The 14,306-nt window shown below is 41.0% G+C and overlaps 1 protein-coding gene across 1 annotated transcript in view; it reads right to left on the bottom strand.

Moving 5' to 3' along the window:
• plxna2 (plexin A2) overlaps positions 1-14,306 on the bottom strand; it is a 273,461-nt gene that overhangs the window by 110,369 nt on the left and 148,786 nt on the right. The window contains exons 6-7 of the mRNA XM_034696628.1: positions 11,086-11,209; positions 2,195-2,348 (exon numbers count right to left, since the gene is read on the bottom strand). Of these exons, the coding sequence (XP_034552519.1) occupies positions 2,195-2,348; positions 11,086-11,209 (278 nt within the window). The remainder of the gene's footprint in view (positions 1-2,194; positions 2,349-11,085; positions 11,210-14,306) is intronic.

Below are 14,306 nucleotides of genomic sequence, written 5' to 3'. Positions count from 1 at the left end.
GAATGCTTGAAAGGTCAGCAGATTTCTATGAATAGTATATTAGAGGTGATTTGCATATTTTTTATCCTTGGACTAAAGTTTTCTTCAGCTTTTTTATAAACTTTAACTTTGTTCTACTCTGAACTGTTTATTGGGATGAGGCAAAAACACATCACTGGATTTTTTAAACTCTGCTTAAATGCAATTCTTTACCAAACTAAATCAAAGTGTTGAGGCCTTGACAAAATATTACTGTATTTTGTATTTTCGTCCAGATAACAAATTGCAAATGAATAGTAAATAGTGAACATTGCACAAGATTGAAAAGCTCCAATGCTGACCCCAGAAAACTTCACCAAAGTAGACTTGGCACTAGGCTTTACTTACATGTATGACATTTGGTAGAAATACTGTTGCTTAGCGCTGCTCGAGTGGCTGCTTGTTGCAGTAGCTCTCTCTTCATTGTTCTTTTTTCAACTTTTTTTCATATCTGTTTACTTATCTTTGGATTTGGAGCCTGTCATGACTTTTAATGACTCATTTGTTGGCCATGGACACCAAACTGGCAACGTTTGCAGTGGTGTTTTTACTATTTTTGTTCTTGTGTGTGTAAGGAGTATCTTATCTTATCATGTCAAGACCAACAGAAAAGCCTCTTGGAGCCATTGCCAAAACCCAAGAGGAAGTCAGCCATCTTGGATTTCCATTTTTGTATATTTTAATTGGATATTTGGTAAAAGCTTTCTCAAAAACCATTCCAACTCAAACTTGGTCAGCCCATAAAAAAAGTCAAATATGATGAAAATGTGTTAAAAGTTTGCTGTTCTGCCGCGTGGTGTTGCCAAGCTAATTTGGATGCGTTACCATGAAACATGATGTTGTGAAAATGTTATCTTAAGTGGGTGTTGCACATCACAAAAAGCCCCAATACCAACCCTAAAAAACCCAACAGAAGTTGGCACTAGGTTTCACTTACATATGTGAAGTGCCTCTTGGAACTATTGGCTAAACCCAAGAGGAAGTCAGCCATGTTTGATTTTCATTACTGAAAACTTTGACTGCATATTTGGTCCTACTCAAACAAACTCCTGCTCAAACAAAAAAGCTACCAACCCAACTCAGAATTGGTCAACTACAAGGAAAGTCAAATATGATAAGAAGATGTTAAAGGTTTGTTGTTCTTTCATGGTGGCAGAGCTAATTTGGAAGATTTGCCATGCAAAAGGAAGTTGTTGTAACTCATTTAAACCCTGTCCTAATGCACCATTGTTTAACTGTATTTATAAGTGTCTGCACTTGAACTTATCTACAGTACATGCTAAACAGTAATAACAGAACCCCCTACAATTTTGAACACAATAGCATCTGTACTTTGTTCACTTACTGGCCAAAAGTTGGGTACTTTGAATTTGAAGTGTTAGCACATCAATCAGCCATGGTCACAGGTGCACCCAGTAGTAAGAGGCAGCAATGAGCTTAATATTACATAGGGTGGTCTGTTCTTCATGTAGAGCAACATAAAGCATATTTGCTGCATGTTTTTCTGAGCTTCATGGGACTAAATGTTGGACACAGGATGGGACATTTCTTTCTCATGTGTTGTCAGAACCACATGAAGTGTGGGAGCTGTCCAACGCGTCCTGTCACTTTAATGAAATGTTTTTTCAACGTGTTTTCATCAGGAATGACTTAGAAGCAAACAACAGACTCTGACTTGGCTTTGATAAGACTCTAATCCACTACATCAGCTTCGCCATCGTCCCTGGGCTGATTGAACTGCATGGCACACCGTTGCCCATTAGGCCTATCTGAAGGCAGTAATGTGGTGATCTGCAGCTCAGCCACAGGCCAGGAGACCATAATCTGATCCTCCATCAGCTCTAATGGGGCTTGGCCTTGTGTGCAGCACACTTCACAGCCAGATGACTGAACCTTGATCAGCAGGAGCTTGTTATGCAGACAGGGGCCCTGCTTAAACTTGGGAGTGTTGAATCAATATAGATGTTTCGGAGGGTGAGCGGTTCATCAGCCCAGTGCAGCATAAATAACAGACAGAGGGGGACAAATGGGGACCTAGTGAGGACTCTCTCCTTCTCCGACTTCTCACCTTACTACACTTCAGATCAGTGTACTACACACTGCAGAGGAAACTTTACTTCTGGAGGCACATGTATTTCAATAGGTTAGTGTTTTTGCATCTGATTGCTGAGTGTACCTTGATCTGTAGGTATGACGGGAACATCTTTAGCAGCAGGAGACACACACAGGATCTGGTTGCCGTTGACTTGCCCCTCCACCTCCGTCAGGTTCCCGAAGGAGCAGGTGATGCCTGCAGAAAGGTCCGGGACGTGGCTCACCCTCACCAGCAGCTGCACAAAAGACATGACAGAGATGTTAAATAAAAACAATTGTGACAAAGTTTGTCATCCATAATACTTCAAACATGTTTTGCAGTACAGTTTGGACATTCATGGTTATTCAAATGTTTGTATTCGAACTTTATTTAACCATGTTGACCTCATTGAGATCAGAGAACCAAGGAAAAATGCCAACTCAAATAACATTCATAGTAAAATGATCAGATAAACATTTCCAAATTCAGTTCAGACATTGGGAACAACAATGTTCGGAGACTTAAGTGTGATTATGATTTCCATCCATGAAGATTAAAATAGAGGACAGATAAGTTGGATTCTTTTTGGAATAGTTTGTGAATAAAGAGATGCCAGTGTTTGTGTTAGTGTGTTCTAAGTAAGATTTTGAGTAGGGACCGCAGTTTGTAACAGATCACTTTGATGGATGCTCCTCAGTACATGAATGTACGCTCCTGTTTGAGCGTCCTATGCACTGAATGTCATCTGGAATTCAGGCTGCTCTGCACTAACACATGCCTTTATTCGGTTACAGGTAAAGAGTAGACCTATGTAGTTGTTTTTTCACATGAAAAGAGAAAAAAAAGATTAGTTTCTTTAGTGAACTTTCCCTAGTATCTTCAGCTTTAAATGCACTGTATTAGACAAGTGGTTACTCTTGAGATACTAGGAACTTCTGAGCAGTGGCGGAACCAGACTGTTTTGACTAGGGTGGCCAAACTGGGGCACTGACTTTTGTCGGGCAGGCCAGGCATGGTAAACATTAGGGGCTTATCCCAAACCAAGGATGATTACCTTTAATAATCATATGTACTTTAACTTCTTGTATAAAATAATAATAAAACATTTTTATAGTGTTGTAAATTTAACTTTAAAAGGTTTCTCAACAGAGTAAAAAAAAAAATCTGCTGAACTTAACTCTTCAAGGACTCGAAATGAAGATGGTGAAGATGTTAAATATTAAAATGCAAAGAGGCTACCAGCTCTGCAGCATGTGAAACACATCCCAAACAGCTGACTACAACATGCTAACTGTCTCCAACAAAAACAAACTCATACGCACCACAAACACTGCCACCAAAATCATCTGCCTCCCCACACCCAACCTGTCTGACCTCAACAACAGAGCCATCATACGCAGAGCACGCACTATAACACTGGACCCCCAACACCCCCTCTACTCGGTCTTCACACTACTCCCCTCCGGTCGCAGATACAGATCCCCTTACTGTAGGCAAGCCCAGTTTGGCAGAAGCTTCGTCCCATCAGCCATAGCACTGCTAAACAGAATGCCACTGTAATGTGTCCGGTGTGTTTATATGTGTCCGTTGTGCATATATGTGTCCAGTGTGTGCATATGTGTCTGGTGTGTATTTTTGTGGGATGTGGTGCACCATTGCTGTGAGGCTGGGTGGATGTTTATGGTTATTGTGTTCTTACATGTATTCCTGTACAGACGGTGGCAACAAATCTCCTTATTAAGGACAAATAAAGATCTATCTATCTGACTTCAATATAAGTATTGCCTCCAACAAGGCAAATAGCCAATCATGCCTAAGAATTTCAGAGTGGCCAATCAGATTTCAGGCTCTAGCCCTGCTTCTGAGTAGGTACCAACTCATTTTTCTCATAATCACTGGTAACAGTTTTTTGGACAAAGATGTTTTTACTCTGAAATGGTAAAAATCATACATGCTGTTTTGTGTGCATTTCAGAACAAGCTGTAGTCGACAAAGCTGTCCTCCTGCTCTATCACATGCACACTGCTGATGTGCAAAAGCTCGGTCAGGTGTGCTTACATGATGATACAACAGGTTCATGTGTGAAGCATCAGCAATGTTAAATTAACTGAGAGTAAGTAGAGTAAAACATCCTCATGCTCATACCTACTGGCATTACACGTACATTTTCAGTAAAGATAATATGATAGGGAAAATGTTAAAACCATAGCAGCTTGAAGGCAGCCGTGTAATAAGCTCCAAACAGAATGTAAAAAGAACACTCTGATGCTGGCAAAGCTGTCCGTCCACTTTGCCAAGAAGCGCTGCTGCTTCTTAAAAATGCTATCAACACCATAATAAGAAAAATAAGGCTGTGATTAGATCCTAATCTTCAGTTTGAGTGTGGAGGAAATCTTTCTAGAGGTTGAGACAGAATTTGAATCAGTTAGTGGTCATAACCGAGCAGTGTTTAAAAAAGAGAGGAGGGGGGAAATGATAACTTTGCTCGTTCTATTTTTACGTCCTCTTGCATTGTCTCTCACAAGGACACACAGTTACATGAAACACAAGCAGTAATAAAAAAATACAACACCGTACACTCACAGGATGTAATGTAGCACACACACATGCAGATGCTCACAGAGGCGTTTGAAGTCGTTCTCTGGAGAGCAGTGACACCGGGGCTGAAGCATTCAGCTGCTCTGCCTATAAATAAATGTATTCTGCACGCACTGGGTGTGTGTGTGTGTGTGTGTGGTGTGTGTGTGATCTGGGCTCTCCAGCCAAGAGAGGCAGCCTGGATAATTATCACCATGGCATTTCACAGCCTTGTTCCATTAGCTGTTATTTTTGGGCCATACTGTTTGAAGTTTCTCTTTGTTTTATCTGCCTCTCACTAAACACCGCGGGGCGACTGGGACAGGCGAGGCAGCTGAGCAGCTTAACAGTAGGACTTTTCTAGAGATGCTGACTGTTTCTGCAGCTGACTACACGCTCTCCCTTGTTAGCTGGCTTACGCTGGCACCCATTGAGAGGATATGTGATTTCTCTTTTCTCTCTCTCTCTCTGCTGAAGACCTCCTGTCCTCCCCCTGTTTACTCTCACCGTGTTTGTGTTGCTCCACTCGGAGGTGCGATCCTTGATTACAGCAATCTCGGCAATCAATGTCTTTTGTTCGATGAAGAATTCCCTGAGTTACCTCTCACATTAATTAGCTCTTATCGCTCTGTCAAGACACATATACAGATAAACACTCAAAATTCGCTACAGCATTCGCTGTTCTCTTCTCAGTCGAAGGGGTCGGGGGGATGTTTTTTTTGCAGCTTAATTGGTGGCAGAGATGCAATAAAGGTGATTTGTTTGATTTCTGTGTGTTTCAAGCGTTGCCCGTAACCCACACGGAGAGGAGGCGAGCTCTGTCATGGAGATAGCTCTCGGCCCCCGGTGGAATTCTGGATTTGTGAGATGACCCTGTTGCTGAAGTGGCTGACATGGAAACAAAAACACAACTGTTGACATGGTGTCTGATAAACAGCTGTTTGTAAACCGGACAACAGGGCGACGTCCTCTGAGGCCGCATGTGAGGAGATATCATGCGACGGGGGAAAAGAGTGTGTGCCTGTTCTGGCTGTGGAAAGCAGGGCACTGAAACACAGATGGAACAGGTCCTGAGAAACCTGCTGCCTGTCATCAACCCATTATCAGACACCAGGTTTTGCAGCATTTTTGTTTGTTGGACGAGATATGCAGAAATATTACATCCTGGACCCTGATGCCTGGATGAATATTCTATGAAAGTGTGCCAAATCTCTCTGTAAACAGACTGAAGTGTGCCAGTACTTACAGATTACAAGTGCATGCTTGTTCTGTAGATGTAAATACAGAGCTGAAAAAGCACGGCTACAAAACAGCTCGGCCTAGAACAACGTGCATACAAAGAGAAACACCTTCTCTGTTACACTATTTTGTTCATTCAATGGACATAATTAAGTGTTTAATAACAGACTGTGACCCAAATGTTCAAACTCTGTTGTTCTCCTCTGCCTTTCATTAGCTGTGTTGTTTTCCCGACTGTGTTTGTTTCCTAACTTGCATTTACGTCCATGCATTTATCTTTAGCAGACTAGACTACTGTAACGGGGTCTTTACAGGACTCCCTAAAAAGTCCATCAGACGGCTGCAGCTCATACAGAATGCTGCTGCTCGAGTCCTAACAAGGACCAAAAAAGTAGACCACATTACTCCAGTTCTTAGATCTCTACACTGGCTTCCTGACTGTCAGAGAATAGACTTTAAAATCCTGCTGATGGTTTATAAAGCACTGAATGGTTTAGGCCCAAAATACATTGCTGATCTGCTACTACTTTATGAACCACCTCGACCTCTGAGGTCATCAGGTACTGGTCTGCTTTCAGTTCCTAGAGTCAGAACGAAACATGGTGAAGCAGCGTTTAGTCATTATGCACCATATATCTGGAACACACTCCCTGAAAGCTGCAGGTCTGCTCCAACTCTCACCTCTTTTAAATCAAAGACTAAGACCTTTTTATTTGCCACTGCCTTCCTATCTTAGCTCATTTTAACCCACTTTAAATTAAAATTTTAATGTAATTTTTAATATATTTCTAATTTTCCTTTTCTTTTCTGTTTTATCATATTTGTCATTTTAATTGTGTTCTTTTATGCCTGTCTGAATGTCTCCAATGCTTTTAATGTGTTAATGTAAAGCACATTGAGTTGCCCTCGTGTATGAAATGCGCTATACAAATAAAGCTGCCTTGCCTTGCCTTGCCTTAACTTTCCTCTGAGCTGCACTGAAATCTAATGTGTGCCTGTATTTTAGCTCATTTACCGTCTCTTCAGTATAATCTAAACTTCATGTGGTTTGTATTTTCCATTATTATTTTTTTCCAGCTTTCTTACTGATCTTCCTGCTGATTAAGATACTTGATTCTGATTGATAAAAACGCCTTGACCACGGTTATCAACTTTGACTAACATGAGCGACACCAAAGGCAAACTGATCACACGTCATGTCAAATAAATCTGCAGAAAAGAGTTCAGACACATTTAGCTTCTGCTTGTTGACACCGTAGAGGTGAGGTGAGGTTACACCGTTAGCTTCTGTTAGCATCAAAACAATGTAGCTAAAACGTTAGTTTCTGTTAGCATGCTGAATCGGTAGACTACCAACATTTTCATATTGGATCCTGTCCAGCAACATAAGCAACGGCAGCAGAGCAGGTGAGAGAAACTTTAGGTCAATGATCGTTACAAAGAAACTTAAACCATGAGCGGTAGTGATGATAGCAGCAGGGTTCAAAGTTGTTATATTTGCCTCGTTCACTTTTAAAAATGTGTCAACCAGCATTCACTTCTTTATTGGCGAGACGCTGTCTTCTTTTTCCCTGGAAGTCCACCAAAGCTCCTTCCAGCACTCAATGGCTCAAGGATGTCATGTCTTTTCTAAAAGTTGAGAAGATAAGATACTCACTAAGAGGCAACTCTGGGATGTTTTATGATAGGTGGCAGTCCTTTCTATCCTTCTTCAACACTCTGAAGTTTTATTATTTATTTTTGATTATTAATTCATTTTATTGTATTTAGTTTTATTAATATATAACTATTATAACTGTTATTAACATTAATACTATAGATAGATATTTTTGGGGAGCTATATCATGTTTTAAAATTTTTCTCTCTATGTTCTACTGAAAAATTGATAAAGGAAATGTATGGCTTCTTGTATTATTATTTTTGGGATGCACAGTATTCCTTTGTAATAATCACTCACTATACATGTCTTTGCTTTTGTGACTCCCAATTTTGATCTGTCATTTTAAATTTGAGGACTGTGTCATGTTAAATCGACCGCAACAGGCAGATAAGAATCCATCGTCATGGAATGCTGACTGACGTGGAACCACTGGGACTATTTCTAAAAAACTGAACACATAAATCATTTCAAATCAAGAAATAAATCTTTAACCGATGTTTTCTGCCAATGTGTTTGGAGCTTAAGTTAGTAACTTAAGTTAGTAGCCGGGGTCGGGGTCTTGTCTCACCATAACAGAATTCTATTTCCCATAGCCACCTGCTAAACATTCATTATACCTTACTTAATTCTTAACACCATTCTATTAGCCCTTCTATAGAGCTAGATCAAGGCACAGTATGTATGCCCTTTACCTTCAATATGACTGTCACAGAGGCGTGAAGGTGGGTGCAAGTAACCCCAACGTCATGCTGGCATTAGTGGTCGTAATAGAGGTGATACGGGGGCAGGAAGTGATTGCTGTGCACAGGCGAAGCAGGCAGTGTGTGTGTATGTGCATGTCTAAGTGTTTGTGCATGTGAAGTCACCTGCTAGGTGTTTACCTCTTGTGCTTTTACAACACAATGTGAAATCGCACACTAGGACACCAACGATTACTGCAGAGCTTTGTGTTTGACTTGGTTCTGTGTCTTTGTCTACGTATAGCCAGACGATTTCTAAAGCGTCATATACGGATGCTTTGTCGAGGCTCTGCAGGTTTCATACAGATACACAAGGCAGCATTCAGCGTCTGCTTGAGAGGCATTGAGCTGCCAACTTACTGTCACATAAAACTTTCTGTGGAGACGGTAAACACTCAGAGAGGCAGATAAAACAATAATCCAAGCATCGATGTAACTCATACAGTGACCTGTGTGTGTTCACTTACTTGACGGAGCGGGGAAGAGAGGCTGAAATCTGCAGTATAAATAAGAGCGCACCTGCCTGCAGGATCACCTTGCTCTTGAAGGAAATAGATAGACGCTCTGATTGGTGTGAGTAACGTTATGCTCAAATTACCAGTCAAACCTCAACCTCAAACCAAACCACTGGCTTTGCAATCAAATGACCAAATAGTGCACCACTTAACCAGCAAAAGTGTGTTTCAGACTGTGTGCCCTGTATCTTTTGAATAAGAAGTCCAAGGAAGTCCACTAAGGGTAGAGGCTGGAACATGAAGGGTTATTGTTTAAGCCTATGATGTCATCCCTTGCCTCAACCAGGGTGTGTTTCAACCATAGACTGTGTAAATAATGGATGTAGTATCCGTGACGTCACCCATCTGTTTCTGAGCGCTGTTTTGAAGCCAATCGTCGGCGGGAGCCATATTGGAAATGCTGAAATCATCCAGCGCCTAGTGCTTCCAGCACATAAGGCCTCAAAATCACGAGCTCGACTCTTCTCTTCTGTTGTCCCTAAATGGTGGAATGAATTGTCCAACTCCATCCGATCTGCAGAGTCCCTCAAAATACAGCTAAAGACCCAGCTCTTTAGGAAGCACTAAGTACTTAGCTAGACTGTTCTCCACTGTTGTCCCCAGTGGCAGATCATGTCTTCCAGCTACAGTTGACTTGCACTGTCCTGCTCTACTCTGGGAATCTGTGTTCAGCTCTGGAGTGACCCAGCACTTGGTACTTTGGTCATTATTGTGGTGATGACAAGTTAATTGTTGATGATGACAATGGAAGGTCTTAAATTGTTTGGTTGCTTCATTGTAGATGTTCCTTATTTTATTTAGAATTTTTTTTCTTTTTTTTTTTCTTTTGTGCATTGCCTTCACACTGCTTGGCAGTACCTGCATCCAAATGGACTTGAAACACTTTGTTACTCTTACTGATCTTGTTTCCTCTTGTCTAGATCTTTGCTTGTGTTGTTCATGTTCTTGTATTTAAGTCGCTTGGATAAAAGCGTCTGCTAAATGACATTGTAACATTGTAACATCCAAAAGAGTGTGACATAAAGAGGTGGAGTTTGAGCCTCCTAGCCAACAGCTATGTGTTCCTGGCTGTCAATCAAGTCAGTCATGTCCTTATTTGGGCAAAAACATGTAATCTTAATATCCTCTGAACCGTCGCGTTAGAAAAAAATTCACCCCCCTGTACAGTGTGTGCCGATAGAGAAATTAGCGACTTAGACCCAAGCCGTTTTTTGAACCAGGCTGTAAACATGTTTATGTCTGCTGCAAAGATCGTATTCTTTGAATTGGTGTGTATGTGGTTTCCAGTGTTTCTGCAGCCAGCCTTAAGAGGATTCTCGATGAATTGCAGTTTATAACACTTCCACATGGGCTTCATATTTTGAGACCGTAGGTTGCCACTTGGTTTTAACCCTAAACCTTGATAAACCAAGATGTTTGATGTTCAGGATATGTGAGATACAACAAAAACAAACACTGACACATTGTGTGGCATGAAACAGAAACCACCACATGCACTGGAAGGTCACATTTGGACAGCCTGTGTATTTAAATGAGGGCCAGGACAAACCTGATGACCTGGGTAAGAATAAGTCCATAACAATTTACTCTCTCTGCTTTGCATAACTAAGCACCAGTGAATTAGGGTAAAAGCAGAAATTTATGATTATGAAATATTCAAACTCAAGCAAACCAGTCCTGATTTAATGAACAGGGTGTTCATTTCCACATTTTGGATAAACTGCAGATTTAACAGCGTGGGTATTTAAGGACTTAAGTGTGTGTCCACGTGTGTTCATGCACAGCACTCGCCAGAACTTGGAAATGTTAAATCTTCCACCGAGGCTGTTCAATCTGCCTGCTTTTTTTTTTTTATTCCTTGCTCGGTCCATGTGGAAATTCTGCACTGTACTCAGCTGCACTCGGACAACTTTTACACCCACACGCACACCCACACAAACATGTCTTGGCACACATATTGACTCCTCAGTACCAAGTGAGCATATGCACGTTGCAACGCCCACGCAGAGCTCTTATGAACCTTCCCATCTAATGTTTATGCATCAAGCACAATCAAGACGAGGCAAACTGCGATGTGGGATCATTTAAAATCTTCTGCCTCTGTACGTGGGAAGGGAATATGTAAATGGGAGCTAATTTTTCATTGTAATGTGTGCAAGTAGTGGTTGAGAGTGCTGGTGTTTGGGCAGTTTGTGTGTGTAGAAGCAGTTATATACGTATGATTGTGTGTGTGTGTATATGTGTGTGTGTGTGTGGACTTACAGGTACACTGGGTTCTGACACTGCAATGCTGTCTGGGTAAACAGTGGCCTTCACACACTGGTTGAGAGAGGCGGCGAAGCGGTAGGGCTCATCTGCACGCTCACACCGGTTCCTCTGAGAACAGCTGAGCAGAGAAGAGAGGGAGGGACAAAGAGAGAGAGAGAGGTTACTGATATGTGTTTGTCATCGGAAGATAAAGAAAATAGAAAGAGAAAGATAGCCCTGAAAAAATAACTGAGATGAGATTGTTTTCAAACTTCTGATGTGAACTTATTAAGTGTCACAAGAATGAGTAAATGAAAGGAAAAGATGTGCTGAGTTATAACAGGAAAGAAAATAATTACTGTGAATAAAAAAAAAAGGTATGAAAACAGACGTAAATGTAGTAATTAAAATTAAAACTTGTGCTGCAATAAACCCTGCAACAAAAACACAAAGTGACAGTTTAAGTTGGCTGTAAGAAAGACAAATTGCCGGCGTTGTGACAGAGATTAAAACCTTATCCTACGACAGGAGGGAGGGGGAGGACAAAAGGAAGATTAAAAATGTCAAAACGCTAACAGGAAACATTTCTTAGAAATATCATATCAAACACGGTTGTGATAGAAATGAAAAAATGTATAAGCAGTGATGCTGTGAGGACAAAAAACAAGGCTGTGACAGAAACAACCACCTGTATTCTAAAGACTGTGAGGTTGGATGTTGTGTTGATTCTGGTGACCTTTTAGGACACAATCTGTAGTTTGTGTTAGTTTCTGGGAATAAGACCACATTTCCATAAGCAACATCACCCACTGAACAAACTGTACTAGCGAAGTTCTAGACGTAGGCACTTCCATTGAGAGCTGAATATGGACTCAGCTTGTTGACGGACCCAACACAGACACTAAAACTCTCTACAAAGAAATGATCTAGCCAGTAGGCAGGACTCTGAACCACAAAGTCCCAGTGAGTCTGATAGACACTGGAACAACGCTACACATAGCATGTTTTGTCTTGAAAGGGAGATATCTGTATTTGTGTCCTCAAGATAAGTTGCTGAGTGTGTGTGTGAAGTGTCAGAGGCTATTTGTCGTCCTTTCTTTCTAGTCTGTCACCTGCAGATGCTGCTCAGGAGCTCCAGGTCAAGTCTGATGATCTTACTGTTTAATTTCATACTTATGTTGAGAGGGTTGTACAGTATGTTGCAAATAGCACCAAATCAGGCTGATTAGTTGAACTTGACTATGGATTCAATGAGGCACTTATAGAAAGCTGTTGAGTCCTGATTGGTTGACATTCAGTTCACAGAGGTTCCACAGGGAAAGAGGTGTTGCTGATATTCAGAGATGATGATGTCACTGTTGGCTTAAAATGTGAGTTTGTTTTTGCTAATTCTACTTTCTAACATGTGTCATGTCTTTTGGGGCCAAAGGTCTATTATTATTATTATTATTATTATTGGTATTATTTTTATTATTACTGTCATTATTAATATGTTTTAATGGATGGTAGTAATTTTAGTATATATAAGGATATTATTATTATTATTATTATTATTATTATCATTATTATTATTATTAATTAATTTATTTATTTATTTTGTATTATTATTTTTATTGTTAGTAGCATTATTTATATTATTAGCATTATTATTGGTATCATTTTTAATTAATACATTGGGGTGACAGTACATATCTTCGTCTAAAAATCTCCTTTGTAAACACGGTGAGCCTTGAATTTTGTCCTGCAAATGATAAAATAATATAAAAAATATACATATAGTATGTAAAAATATGAGTTTGTTGTCCATAGCTGTGCTGAGGCATTTGTAAACCTCAACCGTCTTAACGCACAGGCTGTTTTCTTCCAGTGTGGGGACGTCAAACACTCCATTATGGAAGTCTATGAGCAGCTCTTTGGTTTCTGAGGCATTGAGGTTTGGAGAGTTCCCCCTGCACCTCTCTGTCCATCTCAGTTTGGAGCTGTCCTTCAGAGTTTGTTTCATCACTCTGAATAGTCAGGAGATTAGCGAGGCAGTTTGTAAAGTTCAGTCCACCGTCTTTCACAGTCATGTAGATGTGTCTGTTTGTGTTAAATGATGCATGTTCAAAAGTCTGGTACAATAATGTTGTTGTTGTTATGAGTCTGTTTTCTAGTCTTGCACAACATCTGGCATATTGAAGCTTTAATACCAAAACAGTGAAACAGTTTTGTCTGATTGCTTCAAATCATTTACAGAAAACACACACTCTTGTTAAACGGGCGTTTAACGATACTCCTAGCATCAATAGCAGCTGGATGCTATGATATGACGCCCTAAAGCTTTTATAGAATAGAACATCGCCCCCAAAAGCTGTGTATCCCCAATAAAGCACTGAAACAAGCGGTGGAAACAGAAGCAGAAGCACTTCCTCCTGTGGGTGATCTTATATACAAAGTATGGAGCCATGGCGCTGAGCACTACACGCCCACATTATATTCTTCAATCACCGCATAACACTGGAGATGTAACTAGTGCAAATTACACCGCATTCACACATAAGAGATCTTAATGGTCAGACAGGGTATCTGGGACCACATGACACCCCCACAATCCACCACATCCCTCATTAAAACCCGGGCCGCCCCCGCCTTCTTATTAAAAGTGTGTGTTCCCTGCAGCCTATTACACCAAAGGCTCTCTATCCTCATCCAACCCGGCAGGCTAAGTGTCTGCCTAACTGCCTGTCTGGTCACAGCAGCTCTAATTGGACTCGGATGGGTCAGACGCTGTCCATGGTGCTGATGCGCCACTATAAGGCCTGTCCATTCTCCCCTGGCTGCTCCCTGTGTGTGTGTGTGTGTGTGTGTGTGTGCATTTATGTGTCAGTGTGTTAAAGCCCATATCATGCTTCTTAACCACACACTCTCACACATACCGACTCCAAGCTACATCTTCATCCCCAAGCCTCTGTGTGTGTGCGCGTATGTGTGTGTGTGTGAGTATGTGTAATTATGTTGTCAGAAGTTCAAGCCATTTCTAGCAGACTCACATGAACAAGCACAAGCACACTGAGGTTCACATACACACTACACACACACACATAAAAACACTCATATGCACAGTACCCCCCGGGGATTTTTAGAGAGCAGGGAAGTGTAGAATTAGTGTAGTAGTGTGAATTTCCTACTGGGAAAGGGCGGGCCAGAGTAGCAGGCTTTTTCCCTCTTTTAAAACGATTACCTGGTTCCACCTCTTC

The sequence above is a fragment of the Notolabrus celidotus genome, chromosome 11 (assembly GCF_009762535.1).
Source record: "Notolabrus celidotus isolate fNotCel1 chromosome 11, fNotCel1.pri, whole genome shotgun sequence".
Lineage (NCBI taxonomy): Eukaryota > Metazoa > Chordata > Actinopteri > Labriformes > Labridae > Notolabrus > Notolabrus celidotus.
The sequence above is the reverse complement of the archived record's forward strand: the minus strand, read 5'-3'. Positions and strand labels throughout refer to the sequence as shown.